Raw genomic sequence first — 17,842 nt, forward strand, 5'->3', positions numbered from 1 at the left:
AGGTGCTGTATATAATATTGACAGCAAGCAGTAGAAATACTGCATTCTAAATTCAAAGTGTTGGAGAGAGTTGTTTCTCCCGCCACCTCCTCCTCAGACTCGAAGCTCAGGCAGGTTCCCATATTGAGGACACACAACAGGAATGAACGATTTTGACATTAAAGTCTGCAAGCCTTAACTGATTAGTTGATTTATCCACAGTTGAATATGCCACTACTCAAGTATCAACTACAGAATTATGGTATTGTTACAAATGTCACATTGGTCACCCTCCTTACCCCCACCCACCCTTCCAGTTTTCACCTTTTCATTTTCAATTCAATACAATTTGGCAACATGGTTTCTCACTTACTTTCAAAAGAAAATACTGTCACGCTATGGTGAGATAAAAGCAGAGAAGATGAAGATGAATGCAAACAGTCTTTAGTAATTCCACACACGGGTACACATTGCACACATTGGGACATGAACTGGATGACAAACAGAGAACAGAACACAGCTAATACATTGGAGCAAATGAGGATAATTAACCGGACAAACCTGAAACAAATGACGTAATCAAACAAAGACAGAAACCTGGTTATAAAGAGCACATTGGGGAAGAAAACGCAACAAAACAGGTAATGCTCTCATTCTTGGCTCTGAGTCTCCTTTTTTGACTTTTAAAGCAGGAAAAAACTGAAAGAATGTAAAAACCTGAGAGAGTCATTTGTGGGCAGAGTTGACTGTTAAGGACACAGGAGCTGTGTTCTTATATAATCAGAGGTCTTGCCTGCTCAATCAAAACAAGAATGCCTTTGATTGTGCCCCATGCCGCGTGGCATCCAGGCTCTGCGTGGCATCTGTGCCTGCTGCTCTCTCTCATGGCGCACTGCCTGTTGTCACGTCGAGGTGATCAGGAATGCCTGGATCATGAGGGGCTGCGTGTCCTGACTGCTGAGATTAGATGCCATAGCTGCGTAACGCTATGCAGAGTGTGTTTGCGTGACATTTATCAAATTGTTTGTGTTGAGTGTGTGACTTTGGCTGACTCATGTTCTGCATGCTGCTTTGCTTTAGGTTATGTTGAGGTTTATTGTTTTGGGGACCCTTTTTGTTGGTTTGGTCCTTTGGTTGTTGGCGGGGGACATTAGATATTAGCGGAATATGTTAATTAAACTCATGACTTCACAGCAGTTCTTTATTCCCATGCCTTGGATTCAGGCCTACCCAGAATCCCCTCTGAGCTTTAGAAGGTCCCAGAGTCTCTTTAATGTTCTGCAAAACAAGCCCAGTGGTTGGGCTCCATCTGAGGGCTTCATTAGATGTTGTTGTAGTACTGATCTGAGAAAAGTGCAAGGGTTTTTTATTTATTTTTTTGTTCTTGTTTTTTTATATTGAAGGCGAGCAGGAAGTTGAGGTTAACCAATTGTAAATAAATATTAACAAATCTTCATGTTTTTAATGTAAAGGTTTCAAATCAAAATAAAATGCATATTTTACCTGTACAATTGGACATACATTTACATGCACACGTCTTCGAAAGAAGTCTCTTATGCTCACTTAAGCTCTATTTATTTGATCAAAAATAGACTTAAACGCAGTAGTTTGAGAAATATTACCATTTAAAATAACTGGGGTTTTTTTTGTTTATGTGTTTTACAAATGTAACTTATTCCTGTGATGGCAAAGCTGAATTTTTATCAGCCATTATTCCAGGCTTTAGAGTGAAATGATCCAACAGAAATCATTCTAATATGGTGATTTGCTTCTCAAGAAAATTTCTCATCAATGCTGAAAACAGTTGCGCTACTTAATATTGGTGACCCTGGAGCGCAAAACCAGTCTTAAGTCTCACAGTATATTTTTAACAATAGCCAACAATACATCGTGGCTATATTTTACACTATATTTTAGTGTACAACAGAAGGCAAGTGCAGGCAAATATGAAGGATTGCAGATTCCGGTCAGTCAGTTTTGGAGATGCAAGATATTATACATTTATTTATGATTAATTTTTTTCCATAGTGTATGTTGACTGATTTTTTTTTTTTTTTTTTCAAAATATTTCAAGGGACATGTATAGATAACTTTAATCAGCCTTATGAAAACTTTTTTTTAATCACAGTTCAGTAGATGTTTAAGACATCACAAAAACCCATGTAATGTAATGTTTACTGCCCATAATTAACACAGCATTACACTTTAAATTCCTCCATCGCTTGCATGAAGCTTTCGTTTGATAGTCGACTCCTTGTGCGATACGAAAGCCCAAAGCTTTATTTATCTCTGACAATGAAACAAACAAACAAACCATTAAAACAGAACAAACATCCACAACGGTGACACGGGGGGCTTTTCCTTCCTGTGACAGCATGCTTGGCTGCCCCCACTGAGCGCTGTTTCTTGATAGCAGTGTTTGCACTGTAAAAAGGCCCCATCGTGTCTTTCTTTAATAGTTTCAATGTGTGAGTGTGTTTCTAAACGCTGTCGCTAAACATGCAAAACTAGTATTGAACAGTTTTTTAGCGGTAGCATACAAGGAATTCATATGTGTGACTTTCATTCGAGATGCATCAAATGGTAAAGATGCAATTTTTATACACCTGTGTTATGAGTTGTTCAGTAGTAGTTGATGTGTTACTTTACGTGGGCAAGAACAGTCCTTTCCATAATGTGTCCCTTTAGTGCATACTTTAGAGGAGCAGAGGAAATGACATTTATATGACACATGAGTGTGCTGTGAAGGGAATTTGCGTCTTTCTGACTTGGACTTGGTGTTTGTCAGTGGTATTATTGTAAATCTGTAATTTACACCCCTCAGGGGAGAGCTAATCACTGCGGATTGTGCTGGAGACCAAAGTGTGAGGAATTCCTGTCCTGCTGCCAGGAATGGGCCAAACTGAGGAATGACGATGTCAGATCGGAAGCAAAAAAGAATAATAAAAAAAAAAACACTAGAAAGGGATTTAGGCATCAATATATTGTTTTCTACAAATGTATTTGATGACACATCCACATGTTTCAAAATAGATTTTGTGCCTAGTTTTTGTTCTCCTTGAATAAATCATGAATGTGAGTCCATTCATTCCTCTCTCTTCCAATACTTTCTTGTCTCTCTCCACTATCTACAGTACCAAGATGTTTTGAAGAAAGTGTGAGTTGTTTGCTTATTGCCCATGTGTTGCTAGAATGTTGTGGGTATTTTCCAGGTTGTTTCTATATGAATGCAAAGGTGTGCTGTGTCTTTAAAGGGTTGCAATGCAGTTATAACAGTAGGGTTCGGTGAAAAACATCATTTCACGATTTTAATTAATTATAATTATAAACCATATATTGTAGTTGCCTCAAGGAAAGCAAAGTGTGCGTGAGCTGATCATCTCCTCCGCTTTAATAGCAATTGCGGCATGAAATAAACATGAATAAACCTCCGAAGTCAAGAAATGCAACTTCCAGAAATCCGTATCCTGTATTAACTGAGTTTAATTTGAGCGTTTGTATACAAATCAGTCAATTTTAACCATCAATTTTATAGTAATGTAGTACCAAATGACTCTCATTTATATTTTACAGCATTAGTTGAGAGATTTGTTTCCCTGAGGAAATTTGCCATGTGCTGTACCTGAACTATATCCATAATAAACGATTTTGAATTGAATGGAATCAAACTGAATCGAATTCTTATTAGAATTGTGAAATTTGTGTAGAAACCTAGTTGTTAGGGTGTTATGGGGTTTGCTCAAAAAGGGAGACTTGAGGAACAGGATGAAGGCAGACCTAAAGATGAGCACATCAGACAGAGGGAGGATGTTCTACACTAGAGCAAGCGAGAGAGGACAGAAGAGAGGCACAGGGCAGAGGAGGAGCAGGCAGCTGTGGACACAACTGGACAGCTAGAGCTTGGAGGAAAAGGGATGTTCAGACCTGAGGGACACACGTGTTTCTTCTTAAAGATGAAGTGATGAGAACGACCAATAAGTGTAAGAACCATTGTTATTGTTTTTCTTCATATTAGTTTGAGAGCGCTGTATGTAGCAGCGTTAAATGTTCAGTGTTGTGTTCAGAAGGAGATTTCTGCAGACTGTGAGTGGTTTCTGCTCAGCCAATATGTAATTTAGCACAAGTATGTGGAGAAACCTGTAAGAAAAGGATATAATTGTCAGATTGTGGTGAGGTCACTTCCTGACCCGTCCGCTTTTATGATGGCTTATCTCTTGTGGATCTTTCTCAATGAAATGTGGTGTGAAAGGATCCAGACAAAACGGAAAAAGAGACAAACAACCCCCACAGACATAAGAAATCCCATTCTTCATTTTCTTTCTTTAATGTCTTTTAATAATTATATGTATGTCTGTTCACACACAATTTTAGTGTCATTAAATACATCATATTGCATATGCATTATTGCAATACATGTAATAAATGTAACTATATTAATAACAATAATCAGTATTTATCTATTCTCTCTATATATTAGCTGTATTGAGGCCAGTAGCTAGTAAGAGTTTTTATAAATATATTTGAACATGATGTGATCAATAAACTGCTGGAGAATCATGTCATTGTTTGTTTTCAGAAATCGAGGCAAAGGAAGCATGTGACTGGCTGAGGGCAGCGGGATTCCCACAGTATGCCCAACTTTATGAGGGTAAGAAATGGGCTTCATATCTATAAACATACACGCGGACATCAAAGAATGGCTCTTTGATTCTTTGGCCTCAACAAATGTCTGCAGTGTGGCTGCAGCTGTGAGCTTAAGTGACGGTAAAAAATTAGGAATGCGGCAGGATGAGAGAGAGAAGAGAGCTGACTGTTGCTTTGAGCTAGAGATCACACCCATCCCATCCCACCTCAGCTGGGCGGACCGAAGCCAAGCAGTGACCAGCGGAATTATTCTTGATTTTCCATTTCAGACAAATGGAATAAAAAACGCATTTACACAGCTGTGTGCTCCATTTGTCAGCACATTTTTTTCCTCCCTCTCTTTATCTTTTCTAGTCATTTTCGGGCCGCGGCGAGTTATTTGCAGGCTAGAGTTTCAATCCAAAGGGAGGAAGAGGTCATGGGAAAAAGTCTTCATTATCACTGCCGGGAAAATACAGGCCTTTGCCTCGCACTTCCGCCCAGGCCAGCCGAGGGGTCGAGAGGATACTACTATTCTCTCTGCTGCTCTCTGTCTCTGTTCCCCTGACTCCTCCTTATGATACTTTACGTCAATGAGTGATAGAATGTCAACAATTCTATATTTAATTCCGTGTCAAGTCAGAGCTTGGCTCTCATGAGAAAATCATAAAAGCTCTGTTTGGCCTTGTGAGGTCATTATGCCATTATGACATAAATCGAGAACTCCCAGATTCCAATGGAATGGAAAACAGCTAGTGCACATCTTTATTAATTCATTTTTCCTTCTTTTTTGCTAATTATTTGCATTTGTTTGAGTCGAATGGAGGGAGTTGTGCGATAACCTCTGGTTCAGTTTCAGAGCCAGTCTGCTGTGTGTAATGTAATCAGTGAGGGAGAGGAGCGTCTGCCAGAGATTGCGTTTGATTTATAAGAGTTACGCCACAGCTGCTGTGGGTCTGTGTGATCCTCTGCAGAACCTCCGCAAATGTTTGGATAGACCAACTGAAAGAGATTCATCCAGTTATCTCTGTTTTGTATTAATCGCTTTCCATTTTAACACGTGTTTTTGATTTGCTTTAAATGTCTTTGTATGAAAATAACAACAAATAACATGCACTTGATCGGTATGGGAACTTTAGTGATCGCACACTCTGAATATATTGGTGACTTTAAACAACTTTTTGAACAGGATAGAGAAATGATCTGTTTTCTGTCTTTGCCTACAGATTCCCAGTTTCCCATTGAAATATCTTCCGTCAAGAGGGACCATGACTTTCTCGACAAAGACCTTGTGGAGCCTCTTTGCCGGTGAGTTTCCTAGATTAGGATTATCTCGATATCTTGAGATTCTTTAGATTGAGGGTCTTGCAGTCTGCAGGATGGAACTTGATACACCGTCTTTACTTAAAACGACAGCTGTGAGAATCACAGCCTTAATGTCAATCATTGTACCGTGTAGATCTGTTTATTTATAATGCACAATGCTGCACCATATGAAAACATTAAGGACAACATGAAATCCGATTTTTCCTATTTACTTTTGTATTTAATTTCGCTAGTGTTATTTTGCATATGTCACATTGATGCAATAGCTCTCTATGCCACTGAAGTAGCATCTTCACAATGCCATGTCAATTTGTTGTCATTTTTCAGAGAAAAAAGTATTTATTTACGAGAGAGAGGCTATTTGTATCCATCTATTTTGAGTCTTTATATTATTTTGTGCCTGCGAGCATTATTAGTAATTAATTTTTCAATTTATTCAATTTATTTATTTTGTTTTCTTTCATTAATACTACCATTATTTGTTGTTAGGTATTTAAAAGGAACAGCATTTTTCTAAATAGATACCTTTTGTAATATTAGAATAATGAATAAAAGTAAAGTATTAATTAAATAAATAATTAATTCATCAATTTCTGTTTTGTTTTACTGACCCCAAGCTTTTTAAAAGTAATTTACAGTATATGATGATTTTAAGTTGTGAAGATTTTAATCAGAAAAAAAGTGTTTATTTATTTATTTGGACTACATATCTGTACTTTTTTTCCCCTCATGAGCTTTTTGTTACAACAGAACGTGAACAAATGAGAGAGAGGCTATTTGTATCCATTTGTAAAGGGTCTTAATATTATTTTGTGTTTGGGATTATTATTAGTAATTTATTTATTTCAAATTATTCCATTTATTTTATTTATTTATTTGTTGTAGTTGTTTTCTTTTATTAATACTACTATTATTTGTTGTTAGGCAGTATTCATCTTTATTTATAAAATCCATAAAAACTGTACACCATTTCTACAAAAATCATATGAGAAAATATTTTATTTTATTTACTTTTCTTTAAAGTATTATTTTATTTTATTTTATTTTGTTTTGTTATGTTTTGTTTTGTTTTTTATTTTATTTTATTTTATTTTATTTTATTTTTTATGTTTTAATTATGTAATTTATGTGAATAATATTTATACTATAAAAACTTAAAAAAATTACAAATGTCTTTCAGAAACTTCAGCAGTTCTTTTTAAGACCAGTACAAAACCAGACCAAACCATATTTTTGCCCCCCATCGTGCATGTACAAGTACGAGAAAACTTAGTGGCGCTGGCCAAGTGGCGACCCCACCTCTGTTGCTGTCTGACCCATGTCCTCCATAAAGTCTGTCCCCTTCCCCATCACTTTGATCCATAATGCAGCCCCCGTGGAGTCTGCTCTGATGTCTCTCTCAAAGGCCTGAGGGGGGTTTGGGGCTGCCAGTATAGGCTACTAACAGATGGTTGTGTGTGTTTGTGTGAAACAAGGCCTGGGGTTTGAGGCGCTGAGGGTTTCTAGCAGGTTGTCTAATGCCTCTAATGACAGCGTTAGTGAGGTCTGACAGCTTTACAGTCAGAGAATACACACACTGCTCTTAAGGACGCCGTCTTCTGGCATGATAATGGCGTTTCATTATCACGCCACAGACATGATATTTATATACATTTATGAGGCCATCTGGGCCCGGGATGTTTAATTAGAGAATCTCGATTGAAAAATTGTGTCGACAAACAGCTGATTAACCACACTGATGTCACAACGGAATATTTTAACGTGTGAAAAACAACAGGTCTGGTTTTATAGGTGAAATAATAGCTTGTTTGTGTCTGGAATGGACATAGAGTGAGGGGTTTGCAGTCTCTTGTAGAGTAAAACGTGTGTGTGTGTGTGTGTGTGTGTGTGTGTGTGTGTGTGTGTGTGTGTGTGTGTGTGTGTGTGTGTAAAAAGGGGTGGAGAAAAACTCTTCAGGGGTGAAGATCAGTCAGATGAGAACGTTAAAGGGCTCTGAAGGGTTAGATCAAAGAGGAGGTGGACGAGAAGGTGGGTTGCCCACTCTCTCTCTCTCTTTCGCTCTCTCTTTATCCCTCTGTTTTTCCTTCTGCAGTCCCGTCAGGGTCTCATTCATTCATAGCCATGTCTTGAAAGAGATTAGAACCTATGTCTGCCAAGCCGTCCCGTCACTCTTTCCATCAGCCAATCAGGACATAGATAGTGAGAGTTTCTTGAAATCTATACCTGCACATAGAGAGGCAAACAGAGGTTAGACGAGTGTAGGATGTACAGTGGATCGTCTCTCTCTCTCTGTGGCTGTATGGTTTCTTTGTGGTGGAGATGAGAGTGACGGATGCACCAGTGACCGTGTCTTCTCTCTTCCAGTCGACTCAACACTCTGAACAAGTGTGCCTCCATGAAACTGGACGTGAGCCTCCCCAAGAAGAAAGTAAGTGGCTGTCATTTTTTTTTTCTTCAAAACATCTTTTGAAAAGTTTCAAGAAATACACTGTGTGTGTGTGTGTGTGTGTGTGTGTGTGTGCAGTATAGTATATAAATATCTGTTTCAGGATTTTGTGATGAATAGAAAATTAAAAGAACAGCATTTTTTTGTAATATTAGAAATGTCTATACTTTCACTTGCTGAATAATACTAGTGTATTCATTAATTAATTATTGCTATCTCTTGCTATTTTTATTTTTACTGACTTTTTAAAAGTAAGGTATATGATGATTTTAAGTTGAGCAGAATTTAATCAGAAAAAGATGTCATTACTTGTATTACACTGTATTTTTTAAAAACCCATTTATTACACATTTCAGTAATGAGAATTTTGGAGAAAATGTCCTTCATTGTCATGAAAATGATGAAATGATGCAAGCATTCTAATGGTGTCTTTATGCAAAATAAATGTTTCAATTCTGAAAAAATATCTTCACAAGAGCCACATTTATTGAAATGCAAAATGAAATTATCTGATCTACTAAATAATTATAATATTATACAATTATACAATTATAATATTTATAGTGCATTTATTTATTTTTTAAGTATAAAAATCTGTCTAGTAAATCTGTCTGTGTTTTTAAAATGGATTATTTGGCATATGAACTGCTTAAACAAAGCAGATTATCTAAAAAGCACAGTCATTGGAATTGGCTTTCATCATAGAAGCGTCAGTTTAATCTTCTGTCGAGACAATTGACTGTTTACTCAGGGGTCGTATTTCAGCCTAATTATGATTGTAAGCTGTGGATGTCATTCAGTAGGTCATTTCTGACGCTTTTACTGACGTCTCAGGCATGTGAAAGGGGTGTCTGGGTCCTGCTGTCTTTAACACAGCCTGAGGGTGATTTGATACTTGTTATGTTCAAGTCTTCTTGTTTGGATGATATTTGAGAATTCCCCAAACCAGCTAGTATGACTTAGGGGATGTTTTTTTAAATAATCTCCTGACATTTTTCAAATACCATGAGCCTCTTTTGACATCATCACTGTTACCCAATGTAAACGCATGAGGTCTGTGTTATTTTAAATAGGAAATGGGTTGTGAAGGTTTATACAATATTAAGACGGTGTCAGAGCCTGTTACAGCTCTTTCCTGTGCTGGCTGTGTGAGCTCAAGTGTCTGGGCTTTACTAACTATAAAACATACTGTTAAGATCTACACAAAGAAGTCTTAATATCCCATCATCATTAATCACACACGCACACAAAAATGCAGATTTTCATGAATATATATATATATATATATATATAATAGAGAAAGACAGATAATTCAAAAACTGGATTTTTAGATTAAACCACTGTGTTGCTGCGTGGTTGCATACTGGCACTAGTCAAATGATCATTCGCCCATTTTATCGTCCACCTGATTGAGAATTATTAATTAGTCAGTTTTATTTACACTGCAAAAGAAGGACTATATTATATATGCCTTTGGTTTAGAAGCTGAAACAACCCCTAAATGATGTCAAACTAATTGTAACCCATTTTTGGTGCATGCAGAGTGAGGACTCTGATGAGGAGGACCTGTTGGCCATCAGTAATAGATGGACATTTGAGTGGAAGAGTCGGCGCTGGTCACGTCTGCAAGACATCGATTACCTCCTGGGTACAGCGGGGGAGCGGAGCCCCTCTGAGGTGGGTGAGGACCTGCGGACCACCGTGAGCAGTGAGAGCATTCTGACAGACCTCAGCGAGCCGGAGATCTGTTCCCTGCCCAGCGAAGACTCTTTGGCCGCCATGCCTGACTCTGCCTCGCTCACCACACTCAACTTGCCCAGAGAGCTGCCTCATTACGGTTCACTTCCTGCCAAGAGCAGGCGACGTGGACGCACACGCGCCAAAGACTTCCTGAGGAGAATGGAAACGCTGGGCCGGACATGGGGACCATCGATGGTTCGTTCGGAGCGGCGCTCTTTGGTTATCAGCAGCCCAGTTCTGCAAAGCGAGCCAGAGGTGCTAAAGACTCTACGATGTGTTCAGATTTTAAACGCCGGGCCTCTAAATGCTGAAAACATGCCACCTGCTAACAACTGCCTAAATTCGCTGGCCAGCAGTGAGGTTAGCAGCCAATCAGAAACCAGTGGGAGTGCCGAAAGCACACCAAACATGAAGGGGCGTGTCTCAAAGTTGTATCCTCCTGGTAAACGTGCAGGTGTCTACCTAGAGGACATCGATGTTCTCGCCGGCGCTCCGCAAAGAAGGAGACCGGTCGAGCAGAGCCGCAAAAATGAATTCCGCTCCTATGACGAGCTATTGGTGCACATCCCAAAAGATCACAAACCTGGTACTTTCCCTAAAGCGCTGTCGATCGAGAGTCTGACGACAGCCAGTAAGGAACGTGGAAACTGGAAGCTTCTGGATTCAGAGCCCCAGAACTTCAAGTGCAGGAAAGTTGGAGGAAGGGAACTCCGGTCCGTGACGCGCTGCTGCCTGCGAGGCAGCAGGATCAGTGTGTACGATAACGTACCGGGCTCACACCTGTACGCGAGCACCGGGGACTTATTGGACCTTGAGAAGGAGGATATATTTCCACATTTGGATGACATTCTGCAGCATGTGAATGGTCTGCAGCAGATCGTGGACCACTGGTCCAAAAACGTGTTGCCCGAGAGTGAGGGGGAGGGGGATGGCGGCAGGGGGCGGGACCAGAGCATTATTGATGGCCAGTCTTCCAGCCAGATCACACTGGACTATGAGGGGACTTCTGTAATTGAGGGGTTGACCACACCGAACCAAGTCAACAAGGATGGGGTTTCGTTAAATGAAACGGACACCTCCAGCACCAGAGAGAGGAGGGACTCGGGGGTGGGGGCTTCTCTGACACGACCACGGTGAGACTTCAGGATGGATATGCTGAGAGGGACTAATTAGTGAGACTAAAATAATCTTATAATGTCTTTCTGCTAACTTGAATTTTCATTTATACTTTAGAGAGCATTAAATGATCTTTTCATATTTAGATTATCATGAATAGTCATGTGTTGTTGTATTTCTAGCCTTAGATGGCCCAGCTTCAGGATGTCCAACCTCCTCAGCCAATCAGGAATTTCGCTACAGATATCCAGCCAATCAGTGGGCCAGCTTAGCTTGTTGCAGAAGTTCTCTTTATTGCGTCTCACTGCTATCATGGAGAAATACTCCATGTCCAACAAGCATGGGTGGACTTGGTGAGTTACATTTGATTATTTGATTATTAATAGAAAGTTTGAAAGAATGGCCTTTATTTGCAATCTAAATATTTTCTTATATTATAAATGTGTACTTTTGAATGGTATATACATACATATTGAAGCAATAAGATGAATTAGTCATGGAAAGTCCGTGCAGGTTGTGATTGGGGGATTTCTTGTCAATTTCAATGACACACTGATCAAACCGTCTCCTCAGTTTTCACTTTTTTCACAAAATCTCCTCCTGCCATCGACATCACAGTTCTGTCTTCAAACTGTCCACTCTATCATTCACTTTCCTTCTTCAAGATTCTTATTCATAAAGTACAGCTGCTTTATGGCCATAAACTGATCTCTTTTTAATACTGTATGTATATGTTCTTAGGTCAGTGCCAAAATTTATGAAGAGAATGAAGGGACCAGACTACAAGGATAAGACGGTATTCGGTGTTCCTCTGATTGTCCATGTCCAGCGGTACGGACACCCTTTGCCCATAAGCTTACAGCTCGCCCTGCGCTTTTTAAGGAGCCAGTGTTTAGACCAGGTACAAAGTTTCATTCACATTTGCAAGACTGATTATAAGGTTCGTTCTAAGTTAGGTCAGAGTCAAAGTTATTCCAAACTCATTAAAGACAGATAAGCCACACAAACTCTTAAGTGTTTGTTTTTCTTATTTTCTTCCCTGTATGTTGATGTCTATGTATGTATGTGCTTCATTTCGTTTTAATGGTACTTGAATCCTTATTATTACTATTGCTCACTTTTAGGGTTATGTTTTAGACAAATGTTTGAGTTGCGGTTATGAATGATACCTCAGATTCTGTGGCTTGTAGAGTAAAGTGATGTTTCTTTTCTTAGTGATTAGACATTCAATTTGGTCTAGGAGATAAAAAATAAAAAAGGCTTAAAAAAAAAACCATAAACTTAAATAGAAAGCGGGACTTGAGCCATGGGTTCAGACTTGGTCCAGTAAAGCTGTTGTTACGTTAACAAAATTGAATGTACAAAAAAAAGTCTATTGTCAATATTGTTGTGATGCATGAAAGGAACTCACACAGTATTTCAGTATGTGTGACCAACTTGAACGCAAGTGAAATCTTCAAGGGAAGCATTTTTGCACTTTTATGCATCCGGGTTACCCATCTAAACGCCCTAGAATCGCAATTTTATGTAAAAAAGATACAAATCATATTTGCTTTTCTCCTTGTCTTTCAGGTGGGACTTTTCCGTAAATCCGGGGTAAAGTCTCGTATTCAGGCTCTGCGGCAAATGTGTGAAACTTCCCCAGAAAGTGTGAACTATGAGGATCAGTCAGCATATGATGTGGCAGACATGGTCAAACAGTTCTTCAGAGACTTGCCTGAGCCTCTCCTCACGAGCAAAATGGGCGAGACCTTCCTCCACATATACCAGTGTAAGAGCACTTCCTGTCTGTTAGGAGTTTTTCTGCACAGATATTCTTACAGTACAGATAGCTAACACACCCTCTGTCTACTCAGATGTCCCTAAAGAACAGCGCTTACAGGCTGTGCAGGCAGCTATCATGTTGATGGCCGATGAAAACCGTGAGGTCCTGCAGACGCTGCTGTGCTTCCTAAATGACGTGACTTCCTCTGTTGAGGAGAACCAGATGACCCCAATGAACCTGGCGGTGTGCCTCGCTCCTTCTCTCTTCCACCTCAACATCATGAAGAATGATACTTTGTCGCCTCGGTAATGGAGTTCCATGTTTGCACATTCCAAACATGTGTGATCTACTTAGAAAGGCTGAAACGAGTGTTTCATTATGGTATAGGAGCTATAGGATGATATGTGTGCTTTGTCATTAGGTCTCCAAGGCCTTGAGGGGTCGTGAGAAGGTGTGAAGTGTTTTATTAACTCAACATACAGACTACTCCAACATCATTGTGATCATTAGGGAACATTACTCGACACTGAGCAGACACCTGGCCTGAGGGCCAGACACAGAAGGAGGTGTGGAAAAAAGTGAGGGGTAGTTTGAAAGAGATGGGTAGTTTAGCTTAAACCTACCCAGAATGGCCGGAAGGGGGTTGTAGAATGTGCTGGGATAGATGGTTTTCATTGGTTTCCCTGTTGAAGAATCCAGCATATGGTGGTTAGGTATGTTTTGAAGCTTGGCTGCTGGTTTGAGCTGGTTTAAGATGATCATGTGCTGGTCCTAAGCTGGAGCAGGTTGCTTAGAACCAGCACATGACCAGCTAAAGACCAGCTCAAACCAGCAGCCAAGCTTCAAAACATACCTTACCATCATATGTGGTTTTATTCAACAGGATTATTTGTTGTTTTATACGTTTGCAGCTACACAACTTTGTAAAATCATGCATATGATGTCTTATATTGCATTCAGGTCTATTCAGAGGAAGTATGCCACTGGGCGGCCAGACCAAAAGGACCTGAATGAGAACCTTGCGGCCACTCAGGGGCTTGCACACATGATTGCTGAGTGCAATCACCTATTCGAGGTACAAGATGCATGTTTGGCATTAGATGTGTGTGCACTGAGAAATTGTGGTTGCTTACATAAGATTATGTGCAAAACAAGTACAAAAGTTTCAGCCGATTATTATTAATATTATTAATTTTCTTTAATGCTGTTCTTTCTGGAAAAAAAATGTCTGTATAACACTATATATTTCATGTGGTTTTTGCAGATTCCTCAGGAGATGGTCTCTCAGTCCAGGAACTCATACATAGAAGCTGAGCTGCTGGCGCCCTCTTTAGACGAGCTCTGTAAAAAACAGCCACAACTGGATGAGGAAGAAGAAGAAGAAGAAGAAGAAGAGGAAGAGGAAAGCACGTGTAGCTCTTATCTGGAGAGCTTGATACAAAATCTGATGAAAGAGACCAAAGACAAGACCAAGGGCTGGGTGACCGGAACAAATATTGACAATACAGAGATATCATTCAAAAAGGTAATGATTATAGGTAATGTTATATGGAGTTATATGGTTTAAATATTTACTTTATAATTAATACCAGTATTACTTATTTAGAATATTTTTTTATATTTATTATTTGTATAAAATTAGTTTATTTTGTTCTTTTTAATTTATGAAATCTTGATTTTACATTCAGTGAATGTAGAGAGAATATGCAGAAAAAGTATAAGCAAATGAGTTTGGGGAAATAACGCGATTATTAAAAATATCAATGGAGACATGGTTTGGTGAGTGCGTGGTCACATTTATCGAAAACCTAAGTTCAAATCCGACTTGTGTTATTTCCCTCCTCCAATTTCCTGTCCACTTCGACTGCCCTTTCCAATAAAAGACCAAAAGCCTATTTCTGTATAAAAGTTTGAGGAAAGTCTGTTGTCTCTCACAGGTGGGAGACGGGACCCCGTTGAGACGCTGGCGTGTGTCTGTAGAGGTGGAGGCTCCTCCATCTGTGGTGCTAAACCGGATACTGCGAGAGCGCCACCTGTGGGACAGTAACCTGCTACAGTGGAAGGTTCTGGAAACTCTGGACAAGCAGACGGAGGTGTACCAGTATGAGCTGAACAGTATGGCCCCTCACCCCAACAGAGACTTCGTGGTGCTCAGGTGAGTACAACAACATGATCTGATTGTGTGCACTGTTTACTGTTCGATCCGTGTGCCCTGGATAGCCCACGTTTGATGCCATTAGCAAATATCCAAATGAAGTGATTACACCATTCTGGCTGTAAGAAAAACATGTGCTTCGTTTGAGCATCTGTAACAAGGGCCTTTTGTGCATCAAACAGTTCTTATGGTCCTCTGAACACCAAGGTCATAAAAAGGTCGCTCATATCCCTGCTGAACAGCTGGGCATTCATGGAGTATTACTGAAAGACACTCCCCAAGTGCTCTGAGCACACTAACTCTGTTAGTTCAAGATAAAATGCTTTCAGCTAAGCAAATTAGACCACCCAGGTCATGCCCAAAATATCAATGTAAGACAACAGTTAAACACCACTTAACAAACACGCAGCTGTGAGGTGCAAACAGTAATCTGGTCGAAGGAAAACATTCGGCTGGAATATTGCATGTTATTTGAAAATTAATCAAAAATGCACTTGGCAGACTGACATTTACATCTTTTGTTTCTGTGTAGAGGATGGCAGATGCACTACAAGTGTTTGCTGGGATTTATATTGGTGGTGATCTTGTTCTGTTTAGGACGTGGAGGACGGATATGCCAAAAGGTGTGTGTGTGCTGGTGTCGGTGTCAATCGATCATGAGGAAAGCCCGCGGCTGGCCGGAGTGAGAGGAATAATTCTGGAATCCCAGTATCTGCTAGAACCGTGTGGCTCTGGGAAGTCCAGACTCACACATATATGCAGAGCTGATCTGAAGTAAGTGCATTAAAGGCAACTCTTAAGTATGCACTACTGTTCAAATGTTTGACTATATACAATACCTGCATGTTATTGGTCAAACTGCTTTGGATGTTTTAGGCAATATTAAAATCCTGGCCAGACCGAGTCCCATATTAACGGTGCATATGGCCACCCTAGTGTGTATATATGTCTGTACATTCATTCACATTTATATGGGAACATCTATGTGCAATATGTGCTCAAAAGATCAAACTTTTTTCTTCATTTCTAAATATATTTGTATATTGCTAAATATTGTCAATGCGTATATTGCTGTATATTGAAAAATATAAGCACTAGTGTGCAATATATTGTAATGTATTATTATATTTTGCATTATATAACCATATATTTTGGTTTTGTAAGGGATAACCCTTAATGGTTCACTAAATGCTGTATATTTGCTTGTTGTTCCAGAGGAAAGTCTCCAGAGTGGTACAACAAAGCTTTCGGCCATCTCTGTGCTAGCGAGGCGGCCCGCATCCGCAACTCCTTCCAGTCTCTGGATCCTGAAGGCCCTGAAACCAAAATCTGAACGTGGCTACATGGAGTCAGGCACGAGGAAACTGGGAGGTAGCTCAACGTCAGGACAGATGGTCACAGAAAACTAACTTTGGAGAGGAGAAGGAGGGATTCAAGAGAGAGGAAAATGGAAAGTGTTTATTGTTTCTAGCCCCTTACCTGCAACAAACTGCCATCTCCTGTTGGTTCAGTAGCCTGTGGATCATTGGGATTCATTTTGAGTGTTTTACCCCTTATAGGGCACTGAAGTCAGATTATTTCATGTCAGTTTATGCAGCTGTTCAAAACTGCCACTTTTGAAATGGCTTTTGTTGTGTGTTTTGGGGCAATATATGTGAGACGAGAAAAAATGAATAGAGAAAGTGACAGAGACAGACTCCACCGTAGCTATGAAGCCATGCCTGTAAAAAGTCGTAACGCTGCTTCCTGTTGTCCAGTCTTTACCGCAGCAGACAGCTTTAACTAGCACCTTTAGAGCTTCGCTTACAACAAACAGATGTGAATGACAAGCCACCTCACGCTAATCTAAAAACAGCAGGTCTGGTTTCATTTTCCCGAGCACTTCAAGCTAATGTACTGCATTCTCAAACCAGCTATAGGTATGTTATTGTCTGCATTATTTGAATCTTTGTATTTAGGTGTTTAATCCTCATCCGAATGAAGCTAATGTTACAGTGACTGTATTTTTAACCTAAGGTTGTACCCTGGTGACGTATTGATGTGAAGTATTTACAAGCCCATATCATTTCAAAATTCTGTTTTAAGAAATGTTTTGTTTATCATTACAATATTCCTTCATTTCATTGTCCCAGGTAAGCAATAATGTATTCTCATGCTAAATGGTACAGTATTTTGCTCCTCTAACAATGCAAAATGAATTACTTAAGATTAAAATCAAACAATATAGTAAAAATATATATATATATATAAAAAGCATTGTTATTAATAATTATTATTATTGTCAATGTTTTATGTTGCTGTGTCACATTCTACAATGTCTAGGACATGAATTCATTTCACTGCTTCTGAGAAGCATGTCTACTCTATTCACAAAGCTGTACATTTGTGTGTGTTTGTGTGTAAATGTGTAGATATAATTCAGGTTGTATAATTTGTACATAAATTAGGTTTATTGGCAGGTTTATCTGCTTTTTATGCTCATATCAATATTTTGCTTGAAATATCACTGCAAGCTGGTTTGATCAGCTGGCTTGTTCTGTGCTGTTGAGATGGGAACAGTGTATTTGGGTTTGACCTGAGCTCAGTGGCCGGAGGAAGGAAGCATGTCGTTGCTCCAGATAGTTTTTGAACAGTAAACGGTGATTCAAGTTCCAGTCACTTGGAAATGTGGAAAATAAAAACTCCAATGCGA

General features: G+C 39.4%; 1 protein-coding gene across 9 annotated transcripts in view; it reads left to right on the forward strand.

Moving 5' to 3' along the window:
• The window catches only part of LOC113109954 (stAR-related lipid transfer protein 13-like), a 48,844-nt gene extending 31,002 nt beyond the window's left edge, over positions 1-17,842 (forward strand). For 5 of the 9 annotated variants that reach the window (XM_026273874.1, XM_026273875.1, XM_026273872.1 and 2 more), the window contains 13 exons: positions 4,556-4,627; positions 5,829-5,910; positions 8,293-8,356; positions 9,917-11,247; positions 11,413-11,583; positions 11,972-12,131; positions 12,803-13,001; positions 13,087-13,300; positions 13,956-14,070; positions 14,260-14,520; positions 14,933-15,150; positions 15,748-15,924; positions 16,366-17,842. In XM_026273874.1, the coding sequence (XP_026129659.1) occupies positions 4,556-4,627; positions 5,829-5,910; positions 8,293-8,356; positions 9,917-11,247; positions 11,413-11,583; positions 11,972-12,131; positions 12,803-13,001; positions 13,087-13,300; positions 13,956-14,070; positions 14,260-14,520; positions 14,933-15,150; positions 15,748-15,924; positions 16,366-16,483 (3,182 nt within the window). In that variant the 3' untranslated portion in view covers positions 16,484-17,842. Of the gene's footprint in view, positions 1-3,677; positions 3,960-4,555; positions 4,628-5,828; positions 5,911-8,292; positions 8,357-9,916; positions 11,248-11,412; positions 11,584-11,971; positions 12,132-12,802; positions 13,002-13,086; positions 13,919-13,955; positions 14,071-14,259; positions 14,521-14,932; positions 15,151-15,747; positions 15,925-16,365 lie in introns of those variants that run through there. The other 4 variants (XM_026273876.1, XR_003293031.1, XM_026273877.1 and 1 more) reach the window with 4 other exon arrangements.

Source organism: Carassius auratus, chromosome 10, assembly GCF_003368295.1.
Source record: "Carassius auratus strain Wakin chromosome 10, ASM336829v1, whole genome shotgun sequence".
Taxonomy (NCBI): Eukaryota; Metazoa; Chordata; class Actinopteri; order Cypriniformes; family Cyprinidae; genus Carassius; species Carassius auratus.